At 41.1% G+C, this 20,507-nt stretch overlaps 1 protein-coding gene across 2 annotated transcripts in view; it reads right to left on the bottom strand.

Moving 5' to 3' along the window:
* Positions 1-17,687, bottom strand: part of LOC143765059 (paralemmin-1-like) — a 220,337-nt gene extending 202,650 nt beyond the window's left edge. For both annotated transcript variants that reach the window (XM_077251346.1, XM_077251337.1), the window contains exon 1: positions 17,461-17,687. In XM_077251346.1, coding sequence (XP_077107461.1) covers positions 17,461-17,505 — 45 coding nt within the window. In that variant the 5' untranslated portion in view covers positions 17,506-17,687. The remainder of the gene's footprint in view (positions 1-17,460) is intronic.
* Positions 17,688-20,507: the final 2,820 nt, after the last annotated feature.

A 20,507-nucleotide genomic window follows, 5' to 3' on the forward strand; every position in this document is an offset into this window, starting at 1 on the left:
GTAAATTACATAACGAGTAGAACATGTAATATACTTCTTAATTTTAAATGTCCTTGACCTGTCCGCATTAAAAAAGGAATCACATCTTTCGATGTTTGGACAAGCCACACACCGCCCACAGGGAACACAGCCCACTCTTCTGGGATATTGATCTAGAAACGTGGACTTGTTATCAGCGTTATAGTGGCTATGTACCAATATATCTTGTAAATTTTTAGAACGTCTGGTAGAAAAGGCAGGCCTTTCAGGTACATACTTTGCAATTACGGGATCTGCCCGTAAAATGGGCCAAGATCTCGTAAGTGCCTCCCTCAATGATTCAAAATGGTTATGGTAGTTTGTAACAAATCTCACCATATCAGTTTGTAATTTATAATCAGATTTGTACAATAGATCATGGCGAGAGGAATGTCTAGAACGATTATAGGCGCGTTTTACCATTCTGTGGCTATAACCTCTCTCATAGAATCTTAATTTAAGATCAGTAGCCTGCCTTTCGAAGTCAGCATTACTTGAACAGATTCTACGCAGGCGGAGAAACTGACCTATAGGGACCGATCGAATCACATGTCTCGGATGCGCGGACGAGGAGTGCAGCAAAGAATTTTTCGATGTAGGCTTTCTAAAGACGTCCATTTGGATACTATCACTACCATCCCGTTTAACCAAAACATCCAGAAACTCTACTCTCTCCCTGTCAAAGTGGTACGTAAGTTTGATATTACATTCATTTCTGTTTAGAGATCCCATGAATTGTTCCAGTAAATCAACTGGACCCTGCCAGATCAGGAAAACATCATCTATGTACCGCGTCCAGAGAGGGACGCGGTCAATAGATGCGGCACGATCTGACAGGAAGAGGTCCCTCTCCCCAAATGCCGCCCCCATGGCTGTCCCCTGGAGCTGCAGGAAGAAGGACCCCTTAAATGTAAAAAAGTTATGAGTTAGAGTAAATTCAAGGATTTCCAACACAAAATTCTGAAATTCAACAGGGTAATCCGACATGCTCATAAAATACTTCACGGCATAGAGGCCATCGGAATGTCTGGTGCTCGTGTAGAGTGATTCTACATCAGCCACTACCATAAGTGCATCAGAATCAAGATGTAAATCATCGATGATCCTGAGGAACGCTCCGGTATCCCTTAGGAATGAAGGAAGACTGATAACAAATGGCTGAAGTATGGAATAAATCCAATGATTGACATGTTCCAAGAAATTCCCCGCTCCAGAAATAATTGGGCGTCCAGGGGGGCAAGTGTTGTTTTTATGTAGTTTAGGTAACAAATATAGAGTAGCGATGGTAGGTTCATTTATTACCAGAGCCTGTGCCAGTTCTTTTTTTATAATACAGTTCTCGACTGCCCTACACAGCACCATTTTAGTAGACCTCTCTGCCTCAGGAAGAAGATATGCAAGGTCCTCCTTGTAGGGTGGTTCTAGCCAGGCTGCCACTTTACGAACTCAGCGCATGCACATTTTGCTGCCTTTCTTGTACTAAGTGTAATAGCTTCCTTGAATGCCGTGAGGATACTATCTTAACGCATGCGCAGTTTCATTTTGTGTGTCATTTCACCTCACATGGGCCTAGACGCCTGCACATTAGCACTATTGACCATGGCAGCATTGCTTACCTAATTTCCGGATAACCTGGCGTCTCGCACAGCTGATATAGATCCTCTGGTTTCGGTATACAGTGGGGCAAAAAAGTATTTAGTCATTCAGCAATAGTGCAAGTTCCACCACTTAAAAAGATGAGAGGCGTCTGTAATTTACATCATAGGTAGACCTCAACTATGGGAGACAAACTGAGAAATAAAAATCCAGAAAATCACATTGTCTGTTTTTTATCATTTTATTTGCATATTATGGTGGAAAATAAGTATTTGGTCAGAAACAAACAATCAAGATTTCTGGCTCTCACAGACCTGTAACTTCTTCTTTAAGAGTCTCCTCTTTCCTCCACTCATTACCTGTAGTAATGGCACCTGTTTAAACTTGTTATCAGTATAAAAAGACACCTGTGCACACCCTCAAACAGTCTGACTCCAAACTCCACTATGGTGAAGACCAAAGAGCTGTCAAAGGACACCAGAAACAAAATTGTAGCCCTGCACCAGGCTGGGAAGACTGAATCTGCAATAGCCAACCAGCTTGGAGTGAAGAAATCAACAGTGGGAGCAATAATTAGAAAATGGAAGACATTCAAGACCACTGATAATCTCCCTCGATCTGGGGCTCCACGCAAAATCCCACCCCGTGGGGTCAGAATGATCACAAGAACGGTGAGCAAAAATCCCAGAACCACGCGGGGGGACCTAGTGAATGAACTGCAGAGAGCTGGGACCAATGTAACAAGGCCTACCATAAGTAACACACTACGCCACCATGGACTCAGATCCTGCAGTGCCAGACGTGTCCCACTGCTTAAGCCAGTACATGTCCGGGCCCGTCTGAAGTTTGCTAGAGAGCATTTGGATGATCCAGAGGAGTTTTGGGAGAATGTCCTATGGTCTGATGAAACCAAACTGGAACTGTTTGGTAGAAACACAACTTGTCGTGTTTGGAGGAAAAAGAATACTGAGTTGCATCCATCAAACACCATACCTACTGTAAAGAATGGTGGTGGAAACATCATGCTTTGGGGCTGTTTCTCTGCAAAGGGGCCAGGACGACTGATCCGGGTTCATGAAAGAATGAATGGGGCCATGTATCGTGAGATTTTGAGTGCAAACCTCCTTCCATCAGCAAGGGCATTGAAGATGAAACGTGGCTGGGTCTTTCAACATGACAATGATCCAAAGCACACCGCCAGGGCAACGAAGGAGTGGCTTCGTAAGAAGCATTTCAAGGTCCTGGAGTGGCCTAGCCAGTCTCCAGATCTCAACCCTATAGAAAACCTTTGGAGGGAGTTGAAAGTCCGTGTTGCCAAGCGAAAAGCCAAAAACATCACTGCTCTAGAGGAGATCTGCATGGAGGAATGGGCCAACATACCAACAACAGTGTGTGGCAACCTTGTGAAGACTTACAGAAAACGTTTGACCTCTGTCATTGCCAACAAAGGAAATATTACAAAGTATTGAGATGAAATTTTGTTTCTGACCAAATACTTATTTTCCACCATAATATGCAAATAAAATGATAAAAAAACAGACAATGTGATTTTCTGGATTTTTTTTCTCAGTTTGTCTCCCATAGTTGAGGTCTACCTATGATGTAAATTACAGACGCCTCTCATCTTTTTAAGTGGTGGAACTTGCACTATTGCTGAATGACTAAATACTTTTTTGCCCCACTGTATGTATTTAATTATAGTAGTGTATTAGATCCGTCATATCCGCCCCTGACAAAGCCACTGTGTGTGGTGACACGCGTCGGGCTTTGCTGCCCTATGGACCATCATTGACTCCACTGCCAATTTTTCTTGTGCTCAATTGGTGTCTGCACTCACTCCATTGTGAAGGAAGGCTTAGCAGACTTTGCTGCTCAACGAATCTGCCACTATATCCATCCACATCTAAACTGGTCTCCTCAATAGGTATTGCCTGCACTCATTTCCATTGTGAAGGCAGGGTTAATCATTTTCTTGTGTGTCATATCTATTATTAATTTGTGACATGTATTTTTGATATTTATCTGCTGATATACGAGTATATATCCATGACTGTTACCATGTTGGGTAATTTACTTGAGGATATGTGACATGTAATTTTTGAAAGTCATTGGGCATCCATCCATGCCCCTGATAGTATTATTTTTGGGATTGGGACTGCAGCTTCTCCACTTGGAAGTGCCTGATTATGGTGCCTTAGAATGTGCAAGGATAGGTGCAGGGCGGGAGGCATCTGGCCAGTATCAGAGACAAGGGATTGCAAAGCACCTAGCACAGGGTAAGAGACAGTGGTGTCATCCGCTAGCACCATGACAAAAAGACTGACTGGCACTTCCAAGCTAATGTAAACAGCTGCATACTAGGAGCAGCTGCCTTCATATATAATAAACATAAAATCAGACCTGCCTAATATAACTACCCATAAATTCAGACTTGGAAAAGTCTACCCAGGAATTCAGACTTCAGTCTTAGAGAGGTATTCACACTAGACATGTTAGGACCCAGCAGTTTTGAGACCATCTTGTCGTTGGTTGCTGGGCATGCATGAATTGGCCAAATTATGTGCTAAGCGTCTCATTTTTTCCTACTATTCAGAAGCCGTATTGCTATTCATATTTCACATATTTCATATTGATATGCTTTAGCACTACAGTGTGCAACTTTTTTGGTTTATTGTATATGGAGTTAGTTGCTCCTAGTATGCACCTGTTCATATTAGCTTGGAAGTGCCAGTCAGTCTTTTTGTCTTTGTATATTTGCTCTCTGATCGAGCACTCCGTCCTTCAGCATGTGGTGGATTTTAATTGCAGCAGGGTCCTACCTACACATATAATCATACTTGGAAAAGAGGTATGCACATCTACCCAGGAATTCAGAATTCAGTCTTAGAGAGGTATTCACACTAGACACGTTAGGACCCAGCAGTTTTGAGACCACCTTGTCATTGGTTGCTGGGCATGCATGAATTGGCCAAATTATGTGCTAAGCGTCTCAATTTTTTCTTATTATCCCGAGCAGTATTGCTATTATTATTTCATGTATTTCATATTGACATTGTTTAGGACTATAGAGTGCAACCCACTGGCACCAGGTGTTCAGCCCATCAAATCGAGTGCTTAGATGACATGTGACTGATCATGCTGATGGTTGTTATGGATTTTTGAGATGTCTAACAGCCGTGAAACATGCGGTGCAAGGACTGGAGCATGTCACTCGAACACAAGCGATATTTGGTGCATACCCGAGCACCCAATGGAAACTTGAGTAGCAAGCATTTGCGCTCAACACTAATGACAACATATTCAATATGATGACCTAATGTTATCAAATTCGGTGTCATACCTGTGGGTTCAAAATGCTCACTATACCTGTGGATAAAATGTTTGAGGGGGGTGGTTTCCAAAATGGAGTCTCTTGTGGTGGATTTCCACTGTTTAGGCACATCAGGAGCTCACCAAACGAGACATGGCGTCCACTAATTGTTCCTGAAAAATGTTGCATTCAAAAGGTCAAATGGCGCTCCTTTCCTTCTGAGCTCTGCCGTGCGCCCAAACAGTGGGTATCCCACACACATGGGGTATTGGCATACTCAGGAGAAATTGCACAACAAATTTTGGGGTCGATTTTTTTTCTTGGTATCCTTGTGAAAATAAAAAAAATTGGTCTAAAGTTTGTGAAAAAAGGTAAATGTTCATTTTTTTTCCACACATCCTAAAAATTCCATTGAAGCACCTGGATTACCCTGGAATGTGGAGTACCTTGCTATGCTCCTATCTTTAACTTTATCTTGTCCCTCCCTCACCCAGCAAGGTGTGAGGCTGAAGTGTATAGAATAACATTAACCAGACTGACAGACAGCAAAAGACAGACAGTGATGAAAAAACTACAATCATACAAAATACTCACAAAACAACAGAGGGGAACACAGGTGAAGGATAGCTAGGAGAAACCAAGTTGGAGAGGACGTGGATAAACATGCAAATCAACTCTACTCAGACATCTCCAGAACAACTCTCCAAATGCCTACTCCAAATACTGAATAACTCCTCTAACACCTAATCACGAAGTAGAACTATCACTAGCAACTCTCAAGTGCCAGTGGCAAGCATATATACCAAAGGGGAGTGGCCAACCCAGAACAGCTGTGACAATTCTCAATGGAGAGCTCCAATGCTCTTAAAGGTTGATGTGCACATAAAGTTTATACTAGATTTTTTTTGAGTAGTTCTCTATGAAATAGGTATCATTTTTACTGGAGGACAAGGGTCTGGTCTGCGCAGCCCACGCACTATTTTCGTGGTAAAGCATGCTGACAGGTTCCCCTTAACTGTGAATAAGGCAATGAGAAATAACTTGCTACGGGACATGAAAATAGATTAAATAGACCAGCTGCAGCTGCTACATAATGCACATATGAAACTTAATTGATTTTATCAGCCTGGCTCGTTCCAGTTCCTCCCGTTTCCCTCCCTGGCATTGTCTGAGAGGTGGCAGCAAAGTCTATATTTAGACTTACTGAGACCAGACTGTTACTCCACCCATCTAAGTGTTCTGTCCAAGAGATGAGAAATAAAGCTGGCACAGAGCAGAGGGTCTTAAATGAAAGTCATCTGTGTAAACACATCAGATTGCTGGCTATGCATTGTATCAACCCGCACACATCCTGGCTATGCTAGCTAGCATCAGGAGGTTTCCATCTGTCATGAAAAAGTTTAAGAATGGTGAACACTGGTCTTGTTGGCAGCTTATAGGGCATAAATACTGTGTATATTTAATGACAGTCCATATCATACAATCACAGCTAGCCAGGGTTGTCAACCGTCCAGAAATACCAGGACAGTCTGTAAAAATAGGGACATTTTTTACCTTATTTGGAATTATTTTAAAAGCTTTCGTGATTTTTTTGAAGCTGTAGAAACTTACAAAGATTATTTTGGCTGTAATTATAAAAATAAAATACAGTTTAGAGTGACTGCAGCTGATGTCTTAATTTAGGATTTATGGACTGTAGACCTGCATAACTTTTAATCATATTGATTTATTAAGGTTGTTCAATGTGTCTGTAAAAAATATTGTCTGTCTGCGATTTTTGGATAAGCTGCCCAGAAAAAAATAAAAAGTCATGTTGGCAACCCTGCAGCTAAGGGTGCTTTCATATTGCATTTTATCACTCATCCGTTGATGCAAATATGGATGTGTTGAGGACAAGTGCCGTAAACCTCAGTGACCCTGGAAACAGAAATCAGCGCAAAGGTGTAAATTGAATGTGGTGTATCAAATAAAAAGCTATTATTTAATGTAGGCATGCTTACCGGTATCTAAAAACATACATTAAAAAGTTTATTTTATTTAGTAGAGAGATGGCAAAATGGCCTTTAGCTTCCCAAGTAGTGCAGATTATTTTTGGGTGCTCTGCGAACAATCTAAAAATGTGAAGGTCTCCTAACTTAAAGAAATGAAGACCATTGGTAACACTTTGTTCTGCCAAAAGCTGATCTGCTACCAGAAGCATCTGTAAGTCTTCCATTGTATCGGTGTGATAAAAGAAGTTCCCTTATTACGCTGCAGCACAAGCTGAAACTCTGTCCTTCAACATTGAAAGGACTATGAAAAAAAGAGCAGTAAACTGCATGAACTGACTACAGGCACTGCAGTGTGCCATTTGTCACATGTTTTTGGTGCAGATTCTGCATTGAAACATTACAAGAGGATAACCTTTCATCATTAATATGTGCCCTAACTGCACAAAATAACATTAGGTTTTTCTCTAGGATCAGAAGTAGCTTTTATTATATTATTAGTAATTATTATTATATTTTATTTTCTTTATTTGAAAACACATCAAACAATAAAAACAGGCAATATAAAAAATGTATACAAAAGAATATTCACAGGAATTATGTACAAAAAAACAAACAGAAGTGAGACCAGCAGTCCTGGAGTCAGATATCAGTGTATAACCCAGATGTCCCTTGGAGTGTTAATATGTCTGGCAGTCAGTGCTGCTAATCTGTCTGTAATTCCGTGGCTCCAGCGCTATGGCTAACAATATGTGGCAAGTCTGTCTTAAAAAAATAATATAACATGAGGTCACTGCTCTAAATGAGCCGCATAAAAGGGATTGATGTAACTGTAGAAGGGTTCAGAATCAGGAGCCATCTCAGTACAGTAGGAATGCAGGCAGAGGGGATGGGCGCTGTACACACAGACATGGCATGTTTGATGGCAGGAATGAAAATAAACTACACGTATTACAGCTTACGTTTAAAATTCTAACATAAAAATATCATTTTGTCTTTTAATAGGGATGCACTTAAATATGGCAAAGTCATACCTCCCAACGCATAGCACACAGCCGCAAACCTTTCTCCACCAGCAGGAGGAGATATCATAGGGGTGGTGGTAGTGAGGGACATTCAGCAGGCACCCGAGACTGTAGGGCATAGACCCAAATCCAGGACCGTCTGCAGTATCCGGGACAGTTGGGACTAGAGATGAGCGGATGGATTCCCAGGTCTCTGGTCCAGCATCCAGATCAGTGGTACCTGGGGACTGGACAGGAGGCTGCGAATCTCTTACCTTCTGGCGTCCCAGCAAGACTTTTAATAATAATAATAATAATAATAATAATAATGTTTATTATGTATATGTAGTTGTTTATTATTTTTGATTGTTTACAGGAGACATGGGCATTGAGGTTTGAGCATTAAGGTAAGTATACAGTGTTTCTTATTTTTATTTGAATATGTATTTAATTATTTTACATTTTTTTAAGTTTGAGCACAAGTGCTGGCAGATGAGAGACTACTTCTCCCATCAATGGCGCCTGCTATCACTATTATCAGTGACAGCAGACGTAGCCTGATGGGAGTAATAGTCTCTCATCAGCCAACGCTGGTGACCTGCTGTAAGCTTTTCATAGTATCTCTGTGGGGTCACGCTGAGACCGACGGTCTTATTGGCGACAGCATTATCACCGATCAGAACCGCTGCGCCAATGTTTCCCACGCTGTCACACAGATGACGGCATGGGAAACAACTTAGGAAGCCCATAAAAACCCAAGAAAAAACTCAGCACATCCGTGGCAAATCCGCAAACATTTTTATACTTGCATTTCTGCTGATGATTTGACTGACTCAATTGAAGTCAATGGGTGACGCTAAAAATCCGCACAAAGAATTGACATGCTGCAAGAAAACCACACTGCAAATGCTGAAGGAAAATTACTGATCAGGATTCTCATTGAATTAGCTGGCATAAGGATTCCACAGTATTTTTGGCCCATTTCCACACTGAAAAAATGCTGCGAAAACTCATCATAAACGCACCGTGTGTACACAGCCTTAGAGTTGAGCAAAATGATTCGCGGGACCCTAGTTTCATGGCTAAATCAGTACTCCATGGCATTACAGACCAGAGCACTGTAAACTTCCCATTCTGGGTGCCTCTGCTGATTAATATGCAATGTCATGACCTACTAATCGAATGAGGTGCCCAGGATGCCAGTGGATAGCAGGAAGTTAACAGTGCTCAGGTCCTGCATGCCACTGAGTACCACTGAGTACCACCATGGCTGCTGGACCAGAGTGCTGAGAATCACTTTGCTCAAATCTAACATTGGACCATTGTTCAGTGCAATTTTTCAGTGCAATTCTAGGTGCTCATCTAAAAGAAGTTTGCCTGTATAATTTAAAACACATTTATCTGAATAGTTATATTTCTACATCAATATTTAAATTCTGTTTTACATTATTTTCTTTTTTTCAGTTTCCCTCTTTTCTGAATTATCAAAGGGATACATCATCCTTTACTAAACTGCAGCATGAAATACTGGATTCTGTTGTGGTTGAAATGTATACCAGTGAGCGTTGGATGCATTCCTAGTGCTGAACTTCACATTCCTCTCTACAACAATGGATATTAGTGCACATTTACCCTCCTGTTGTATATTTTTCTATAAAACTGCATGCCCTTTTGCTTTTTTTTCACTCACTATTTAGCAGTATCCTGTGTTTAATCTGAATTATGAACTTTCAAGAATACTTTAGGTTTGTTCTGACGAGTGTATAAAATCCGATACAAAAAGTTATATACACAAATTAAATGTTGCTCCTTTGCTCTTCATAATGAAGATAATTTTGACGATTCCTGTTCAACAGCATTGTATTATATGTGAAATCTTTCATTATGTTTTCTTTTTTAAAATCAGTGGGTAAATACCTTGGCATAACATTTCCATAGATGAAGCCTTAGGGTGTGTTTACACCTACCTTTTTTTGTAGCGCTTTTAAAGCAGCATTTTACTGTAACAGCGTAATCAATGAGATTTCTAAAATCTCTATGGCACACATTATATTTTTTTCCAAGTTTTATTCTTTTGCCAAGCAGACAACTTTCTGCAGCATAGCTGACTTTCCCTTTACCATTTTACAGTTTTGGCTTTCTACCATACTTATGGTAATGGAATATTTAAAGTAAAACAGGATACGGTACCACTGAGTCTGCAGGATGTATATTTAAGGGTCTTACTTAGACATTTTCCAAAATCGCTAAGAATTATACAAACCTTTCTGACTGCAAAAAACAAAGGACCTGCTTATTTGTAATGAGATGACTTATTTCATGAAGCTCATACTCATCTGCGCTTAAAACAGACCAGTGCAATCTAATAGAAAATCAGATTGCACTCTGACTAATGTTAGTCAATGATTGTGTTCATCTGTGATTTTTTTCTCCACTCGGATTAAACTAAGAAAAAAAATTGCAGCATGCTGTAAGTGGCTGCATATATCGGACGAGACTCTCCATTGCAAGTGGAGCGCCCCGTCAGGGCTGTGGGGTACTCGGTACCGGGTCCGCTGTTCGCAAAGGGGGATGTCACGGTGGCTGACCCGGTCCGTGGTCCTGGGACGTCCGTATAAAAGGGAAAGGTCTTTAAAGGGATAAAGTATATGTTTGTGACGCCACCTGTGGTATTCGGTCAGGGTGACCGACGCTGCTTTAAGGGGTCCGCTGGGGTGATGTTATGGCAGCTAGATGGTATACCTTCCCACAGGTGAAGTATATCACCCAGGGCTTCCCAGTGTGTAGATGGTGAATGGTGAATGGCGCAGTGAAGAACGAGGACACGAGTTTGCAGTCTCTTTACCTTTACGGAAGACATCAGCATCCACAGTCCAGGGCACCAGACCACAGGGCAGGCAAGGTCCGGCGGGTTCAGAGGCAAGTCCAGAGTCCCCTTATCCAGGTGGAAATCAATAGCCTTCCCTTGCGCTGTAGTGGTGTAGTCCCTTACTGCATAAGCTTCAAATAAGGTCCTCACAGATGTAGTGTCTCTCTCTCTGTCCCTCATATATGATAGGACAAAAACCGTATGACTGGTGACTTGAGCCTGTTTATAGGGTCTCTTAGATAACCCGGCTCTGTGGGGTGTCACCGTGCCTCCTGTGTATAGGTGCAGATAGGTAACGTGCAATTAGCTGTCCTGCCGGTCTCTGAAGCAAGGCGTAGAGGTCCTTACTCCCTCGGTGTCCCGGCTACCAGTGTTCTGCGCCTCAGAAGGAGGCAGCCTGTTTGGGGCTGGTCCCCTTCTGGTATCCTCTCCTTTGCTTTGCCTTACTTCACGCTCGCTGCAATACAGTTCTGCCTTCAAAATGTCTCTTTCTGGGAGCTGCAGCTCTGAGGGCATGCACAGCTCCATGGACCCTCTGTCCTCCTCAGACTCTGGTCTGGAACTTTCTTTGCTGATGTTCTTTCCTTCTCAGTTTCTTCTTTCTGCCAGGAGCTGCAGACCCCCACGTCTGCTCAGCTATTCTCCTATCGTACCAGCTCCGCCTAGCTGATGTTCCTTGACAAGCTCCCTTCTGGCAATCTCTCTCTCTAGCACATCTTTCTGTTTCCTTCCCCTCTGTCTCTCTGACAGGATCTGACTGACTTTCCCTACTGACACCCCCTTGAGGAAGGTCTATCCGAAACGTGCGTCAGGAGGGTGGGGACGGCATGGTGCAGCATTCAACAGTCACTACTTCCTGGTATGTTATATTGTATATATGTCTGGCTGATATTCCTTGCAAGGGAAACCCTGTGCATGTCAGGTAGATGCTTTATTGCACTTCTTTAAATGTTTTACTGACATTCTTATTGGGGCAATATACTAGATGTAATTACGTGTGCTGGGATGTTTGCGCCACTCTGTTCTCTTTCAGGCAGTTGAGATGTGGTTGCCGATTTTAGCCTCTGTTGCCATTTTTTGACCGTTTTTATTTGTATTTGTATGGATATCTAATAAAAATTTATATTTTATTATTCTGGAATAGTACACTGTATTTTCTTCTGTGGTGCTGTGACTTTCCCTACAGACTACCAGTTACATATATAGGGAGTCACCTAGTAAATATGATCAGAAGCTCTCCCTGGTGGCCTGGAGTATGAAATGTGTTGCATGTTTGTGATACCTGGATGCAGTTATCCTTCCTTGCCTCCAAACGTAGCATCACTCTCCCCGGGAGGAAAGCGACACTACTGCGATGACCAGGACCCTGGGGCACCGCACAAATCTCATACCCCAAGTGGCTTGCAGCTGTAATCACAGCAAAAGGTGGCGCAACAAAGTATTAAGTTAAAGGGGCCGAATAATATTGCATGCCCCACTTTTCAGTTTTTGAATTTCCACAAAAATTTAAAATAGCCAATAAATTTCATTCAACTTCACAATTGTGTTCCACTTGTTGTTGATTCTTCACCAAAAATTTACATTTGGTATGTTTATGTTTGAAGCATGATATGTGGGAAAAGGTTGAAAAGTTCCAGGGGACCGAATACTTTCGCAAGGCACTGTACATAGAATAAATGCAAAGAAAGATGTTAGTGACATATATAATTAGTGCAGTGCATGTGTAGTTTAATGTACATGTATTTAGTTAAAAAAAATAACTAAAAGAAAAAAATGCCTTGGGTCCCACAAATTTTTCTTAACTAGCTGAGGGAAAGCTGACAGCTAGGGTCTGATGTTTATAATCTGGGTAGAAGGTAATAAACATGGATCTTCCCAGGCTATTATTATCAGCTCACAGCTGTCTACTTAGCCTTTACAAGTTATTAATAAGGGGTGACCCCCCCAAAAAAATGAAGTGGGGTCTCCCCTATAATTGATAACCAGCAAAGGTTAGGCAGACAGCTGTGGGCTATTATAGGTAAACTGTGAAGGATAAAACAGCTGCATTCTCAATTATTTGCAAAAGTATTTAATAAATGAAAATATTCACACCACAAAAGAAACAAAAAATAAATCTTGTGTGATAGGAAAAATTAGCAAGTAGCGTATGCTGTTTTGACCTCATCTGGGTCTTTTTCAAACAACGCTAGAAGGCAAGTAGAAATATGTCAATTATATGTCACAAAAAAACAAAAATTACAACACAGTAAAAAACTGTGAAAAAAATATACATTGGGTATACAGACATTGTTAAAATATATAGGAGGTATAATATACAGATAAGTGCTCGCAAACATACAAGACTAATAAGTTGTTACATATGACTGAATTACAAAGCCAAAAGTGAAAAATAATTTTGTATAATCAAAATAAGGTATACAAAGATATATAAAGAAAGGGGGGGAAAATATAATAAAAATAGCAGGGGGGAAAGGGAAGGAGGAAAAAGGAGGAGAGGTGGGGGAGAAAAAAGGGGAGAGGGAGGTATTGTAGAGTATTAAGGGAGAGGAGAAAATACATGAGCTTGCAAGCAGAGTATAAATAAGTTGGACTAAATATAAGGATAATTGCATAAGTTTTTTACAGATATAAGAACAGGCACTGACCTAGAGTTGATTTTATAAAAAAAAACAATTTAAACCATCATAAATAATTCATGAGTTTGATCTTTCGCTTCTTTTCAGTTTAAAGTTTACAATTTGTAAAGTAGCCTAACATCTAGTTGAGGATTTAAAACAGGATTTTTTACGAATCATTTGGCCTGTAAATGTCAATGTTTTTGTAATTACAGGTATAGTGATCGCTTTGTATACACATGATGTTGGAGGTATTGGGAGGGGGTTAAGTCCATATAAGAAGACAAGCGTTGTCCATGGAAACCCACCAGAGTCCAACTTTCTTAATAAGGGTTAGAAAAAGTAAGCAAGCATCTGATTTGTTGCCATAGCAACGCCATTGCTTTCTCCTCTGCACTGTCCCCCACTGTGTCAATGGAGCTCTATAGAAATTATAAGGCGTGGGTGAAATAAAATCTGCATCTACACCTATTATGCTGCTGGGTTGGAACCTATCGAAAACAAGATTTCAATATACTTTCTTCATTGAATACAATCCCTATTCCAGAGCCTGATCTGCAAGGACGCCTACAACTGTAAGAAATACAGGTAACATGCTTTCTGCATCATGCTTACACATAAATATCCTTCACATGTAACTACTGAAGACATAAAGACACAAGTAAATATTGGAAGCTTCTTAAATGTGGCAGGACGTCTACAGTAAAACTATAAAAGGGTAAACAACCTCTTCCAAAGGCCAAAACACATTTATAAAATAAATCTCCCATTGGATGACCTTGGAGGAGTTTACTAATGGTACATCCAGATGGGCCGATCTCAGAGTGCCAGTGGACAGTGTACAAGTCAAGTGGTGCTCGTTTACTGACCTGTTTCGAAAAAGTGATGAACACTGATAGGAATAGAACGATTGGTAATAATTTCACCCCATACATTTATGGGTGATAGTTTTACACCCATACAAACATTAAAGGGGTAATCCCATCTCCCAGATCCTATCCCAATGTGTAGTAGGTGTATTAGCAAATACCTCTAGTGATGAGCGAGTGTGCTCAGATATTGTGTTATCTGAGTCCCCACGGCTACATGTTTCGTGGCTGTTAGACAGCTGCAACATATATGGAAATTTCCTGTTTGTTAGGCAATCTCCGCATGTGTTGCGGCTGTCTAACAGCCTCGAAACATGCAGGTGCGGGGACTCAAACAAATTATTCTAAGATACTTGGATAAGACCAAAACATGCTCAGATAACACGATATCCAAGCACACTCGCTCATCACTAATACCTCCAGTTAGAAATGTAGTATAGTTCTGATTTGCTATGTCGCTTACCCCATGTGCAGGGCCGTAGCTTAGATATCCATGGTTACGACCACTAACAGCTAACTGTCACTATACGAGTGGTTGTAACCATGGACTACTGCAATGCCCTGCACATGGAATAAGCAACATAGTTTCTCAGAAGAACTATACTACATTTCTAATTGGAGCTATTTGCTAATATTATTACTGTAGCTACTACATATTGCGATAGGATCTTGGAGATGGCAATACCCCTTCAAGTTATTCCACCACATTCTGTGTTTACACGGGGTGATGCACTGACAATAGCAATGATGTTCATGTTGGCATAAGTGCCCAAATCACCTGACAAATTAGCTCTCTATTGAAAGTCGATTGGATCTGGCAAGATGAGTACACAAAATTACCCATCCTAGATATTATGGCTCATTTAACAATAGAAGCCATGAAAGTAGAAGACATGGTGTCTGAATCAGTTGCCAGTAATGCAATACACGACTCATTTGTGCCGGTATAGTGCCAGACAATGGCATAAACGCGTTATAAAATCTTCCTGAATAACTCCCTATGCCCACACCACATTTTTTAAATCTTCTAATGAAAGAGCATTCACATGGCAGTGACAAACAATTATGCATTTAGACGGCTGATACATTTCCTAATATATTATTACGGTGGAAAATTGCATTTTTTTTTTCACTTTTCCTATGTATGCACATCAAAACTTTGTCAAATATAATAATAATGCTTTTACACAGATTTTTAGAAAAAAACATTGTTCAGATGCCAGAAAAGTTCCTTTGGGTAGCGATGGTTGAAGTCTGAGCACATGTCTCAGATGATTGTCATGGCACAGCTCTGACAGAAATAACAATGGCCCATTCTGTCAGCATTTTCTGACGTATCACGTTTCTACAAGACAGTAATTGTGTGGCTTTTTGTTTGCACTTTTTTGGCCTGCATTATTCATGCTATTACTTGATTTCAAGACACAAAGTAAGACGATACGCACAAATCCTCCAAATATGCACAACGAAAAACGTAAACTATGTAATTCCATTAAAAGGATGTGCAAAAACACAATATAACACTGAAATGGGCAAACACACATTTAAAACAATGCATATCATGATTGGGAAGGCCTCATTGAAATTTCATTTCAACACTGTAATCAAAGCGTCGTAAGGGCAACATATCATTTGGAAGGTTGTTCGGTTTTCATAACATCCACCATATATTCTACAATGTTTTGGGTGTAAGACTCTGTACATATATCATGTATAAATGGAACCACAACACAGTGCTGGATTCATCAATCAGCATTTGGACTCCACTAATGAGGTCCACGAGGGTTTCACCATGGTGTCTGCTTCCTTTACAATGTATTAGTTACCCCATTTACTATTTTTACTATCAAATACAACAAACCTGTCTCTTTAGGACCCCCATACTCAATAAATAACTCTCATTCAGCCGACAGCCATCTTCCCCATCTCTCTCATACAGAGGAACACTCCGCTTGACTAGTGTTCCTGTTTTCTTTATAAGAGAGCCATTACCAAACTTCTCTTATCTCAGTGTTGAACAAAATGATCGGCTGTTGGACATCTATCGGTGGAGAGTCAGTAGGCCCCTTTTGACATTAGATTGTCATCTGGTCTCACTGATATTGATGTGTTCGGGATCTTAAGTCTAATGTTTGTGAGAACTTCAAGTCTACTAAGGGTGCCTCCGATGCAAATCTAAACACGACCTAATAGACGGGGTCGCACAGCTAGGACACCCTTCTATTGTCCAGAGATAGTAGTGGCTCCTGTTCTGGACAACCCATCTGTGCATTAAACACATGGCCAACTGATTTCAATTTACTAGACATAACAGCTATTCGTCTGGGGCCACGGCCAACAGAGACAACTTGCCAATTACAAAACCAGTCTTGTTCGACCAAGCATCTACAATGGCAAAATCTTGTCATTGCTGAAAACAACAAACCCAAATTTTGCAACATTTCTCAGAGAGTGATGACTTCTCTTTGGCCGGTGTCACACTTGCGTGTGCTATGCGAGAAACTTGCTTGAGTTTCTCCTATTGCACACGCAAGTGTGACACCGGCCTTTGGGTGAGTCTTCAGAGATTTCCTAATATTTGGCATGCAGGTAGCACCCTACGTTAAAGTTGACCAAGGATGGAAATCTACTGTTTTCAATATTAAGGGGCACATTTACCAGCCAAACCCCTTTAACTTAGGATTTATTTTAACATTGGCGCACAATAAATGGATTTCAAAGGTCAGACTGACAAATTATAGAGGCAAAGATAAGTTCAGAAGTGTTGTCTTTTTCTTGGCATGATACCATAGGGCATTGGGTGTAATATGGTGAAACTATGTGCCTTCTTGGCACCTTTGACTAATCGATGCCAACTGAGTAGCAAGACACGTTATTGCATATATGCCATGCTAGAACTTGCCCCCCCCCCCAAAAAAAAAAAACTTCTGAATTTTAGGAATGTTGGGCTTTCATATTGCAGCCTCAAGATATTCTGCAAAAGCTTCCCCACACTGACGAAAGATGCAGCAGTATTTCCAGTCACGTTCTATAGGTTAGAGCAGCAGCCCAGTTATCAGTGCAGATGAGGTACTGCAGACAGCATGAGACATTGTGCTGCCTCCATTCAGCAACCGTTACTATGTAGGAATGCTCGGTCCCCTGTGAGGAGCCCTCCCAGCACATACAACAGAAAACCACTGACTTACTGCTATGGCTTGTAGGCGCTCCCTGTGCAGCTCTGCCTCCGCCATCCTTAGGTTCCAGTAAAAGGTTCACTTAGGCGCTTGTCTCTGAAGCTTTTATTCCGTGGAGTGTCTCCCTCACTTGTTTGGCTCACAGTGACTAGAACGGTGCCTGTCTGCCTCCCATCCCTCTGCTGCTGCTGTCACACAAGCCATGCATTTGCTCCCTGGAAGCTGGAAGCTCTCACTGCACCACTGCTACGCCTATGCTCCTCCTATATGGTGTCAAGTCACCATAGGAGCCCAGCATCAGGAGCAGCTTACTCATACAGATGGTCTGTGACTGTGCGCAGACACATCTCACTATGGCACTTTATAAAGAATCACCCCTTATAGTATTTGTAGGGAAAACAAGTCAAAAGGAAGCCTCAATAAATACTGGGATGTCCCGATATAGAGAAAATTATTGACATTCTTAATGATTTGTCTCTTATTTAATAAAACTAGTCGCAGGCATTGCTCAGGTGGAATTTTTTCCCATTCCTTCACACAAACACTTTTCAAATCCTGAAGGGCTTGTGGGCTCCTATGAACTCTGAGCTTTAGTTCCATCCATATATTTTCTGTTGGATGCAAGTCAGGTGATTGTCTTGGACATTCTACCAGCTCTTTTTTCTTTCTCTGAAACCAAATGAGAGTTTCCTTTGCTGTGTGTTTGGGATCATTGTCTTGCTGAAATGTCCAGCCTTGTTTCATCTTCATCACATTAGTAGATGGCAGCAGATTTTTTTCAAGAATGGCTCAGTACATTTGTCCCTTCAACCATATGAAGTTTGCCAGTGCCATATGCTGAGAAATAGCCCCACACCATGATATTCCCACCTCATCACTTCTCAGTTGGTATGGTATTTTTGGGGTAATATGCAGTGCCTTTTGGCCTCCAAACAAGTTGTTTGATGTGGCATCCATAGAGTTCAATTTTGGTCTCATCTGACCAGACTATATTATTTCAGTATATCACGCGCTTGAACATGCTGTTTGCTCAGCAATGGAGTTTTGCATGGTGAGCATGCATACAGGCCATGGAGGTTGAGTGCATTACTTATTGTTTGCTTTGAAAAAAACAATGCCATCAGTATGTTTGGCAACAATAAGGTTGCAAAGATCTTGAGACAGCTCACTGGTTTTACCCATCATAAGATATTTCTTGTGCGGCATCTTGGTAATGAGACACCTTTTCATAGGCCATCAGTTGAACCAGCTGATATTATTTTTCACTAAGTGGCAGGATTGCTTTCTAATTACTGATAGATTTCAGCTGGTGTCATGACTTACCATGGCTTTTTGCAACTATCTTCATTCAATTACCACAAAGACATCTTTGTGGTATTTCCTGAAGAAGAAGTCATATAGACTTCGAAACGCATAGAATAAACCACCATTACGTTTTCAACCACGTCGGTATTTGAATTGTTTGGCAGCGCAGATACAATCCGCAAATTTCCTCTACAACATTTCTCATTATTATTACACATAACTTAATTTAACCCATTCACCACCTTGGGATTTTTCGTTTTTTGCTTTTTCATTTTTTGCTCCCCTTCTTCCCAGAGAAATAACTTTTTTCCTGTCAATTTGGCCATGTGAGGGCTTGTTTTTTGCAGGACAAGTTGTAATTTTGAATATCACCATTGATTTTACCATACAGTGTACTGGGAAACGGAAAATAAATTCCAAGTGTGGTAAAATTGCAAAAAAAAGTGCAATTCTAAATAGTGTTTTTTGGTTTTGTTTTTTTACGATGTTCACTAAATGCTAAAACTTACCCATCATTATGATTCTCCAGGTCATTACGAGTTTGTAGATACCAAACATGTATAGGTTCTTTTTTATTTAAGTGATGAAAAAAAATCCAAATTGAGTAAAAAAAGAAAAAAAATGGCGCAATTTTTCAAGACCCGTAGCGACTTCATTTTTCAAGTTCTGGGGCTGGGTAAGGGCTTTTTTTTTTCACACCAAGTTGACGTTTTTATTGATACCAATTTGGGGTTGATATGATGTTTTAATCATCTGTTATTGCATTTCATTGCAATGTCGCGGTGACCAAAAAAACATAGTTCTGGTGTTTTGATTTTTTTCTCTCCCATCAACTGCCACACAGCCTCTGTGGCCGATGGGTGTGTAAGGGATGTGCCGGGATCGTGCAAACATCCCTTATTCTCATGATGTTGTTTATATGTGCAATACTCCTGTGTATTTACATTCACTGGTTAGTAGGGAAAGTTACCTCAGATTGGCCATTAGATGGAGATAGTGAACCTAATATAGGACAGAGCTATAACAATAGTGTAAATAGTTAACTGTAGGAGGGGTCACTTTGGTTAGAGGAAGAGAGATTCCTGGTTGTAGTCAGAGGGACCTGGGAGACCGTAAAGCGCAGAAGGGCTTATATGCGCAGGAGCCGGTTAGATACCCCGCAACAATGGTGCTTAATAGTGATGATCAAGTGTAGTTGCTCGGGTTTTCTCCGAGCACGCTTGAGTGACCTCCGAGTATTTATGACTGCTCGGAGATTTTGTTTTCATCCCGGCAGCTGAATGATTTACAGCTACTAGCCTGCTTGATTACATGTGGGGATTCCCTAGCAACCAGGCAACCCCCACATGTACTTAGGCTGGCTACTAGCTGTAAATCATTCAGCTGCCGTGATGAAAACTAAATCTCCGAGCAGTCATAAATACTCGGAGGTCACCTGAGTGTGCTCGGGAAAACCCAAGCAACGAGTACACTCGCTCATCACTAGTCCTCAAGCTTAATGCCCAGCCATCCAGCATCTTCATTACCAGCTGTCATGGTTAGGACATGGTTAATGTCCTGTTTTCTTAGAGTTAATTTTGCTGCCCTCCCTTTGGATCTGGGAGGGGTATTTTTACTCACTCCAGACTAGGATTCCTTGTCAGCTATACGTTCATTCTAGTCTGTGTGCCTGACCCCTGGAGTGTGTGCCCGGTTTGCAATTGTGTTCCTTGCTCTCCGTGCGTTACTCTGCTCATTGGTTCTTTTGGATGTCT

This window comes from Ranitomeya variabilis, chromosome 1, assembly GCF_051348905.1.
Source record: "Ranitomeya variabilis isolate aRanVar5 chromosome 1, aRanVar5.hap1, whole genome shotgun sequence".
In the NCBI taxonomy this organism is placed as follows: Eukaryota; Metazoa; Chordata; class Amphibia; order Anura; family Dendrobatidae; genus Ranitomeya; species Ranitomeya variabilis.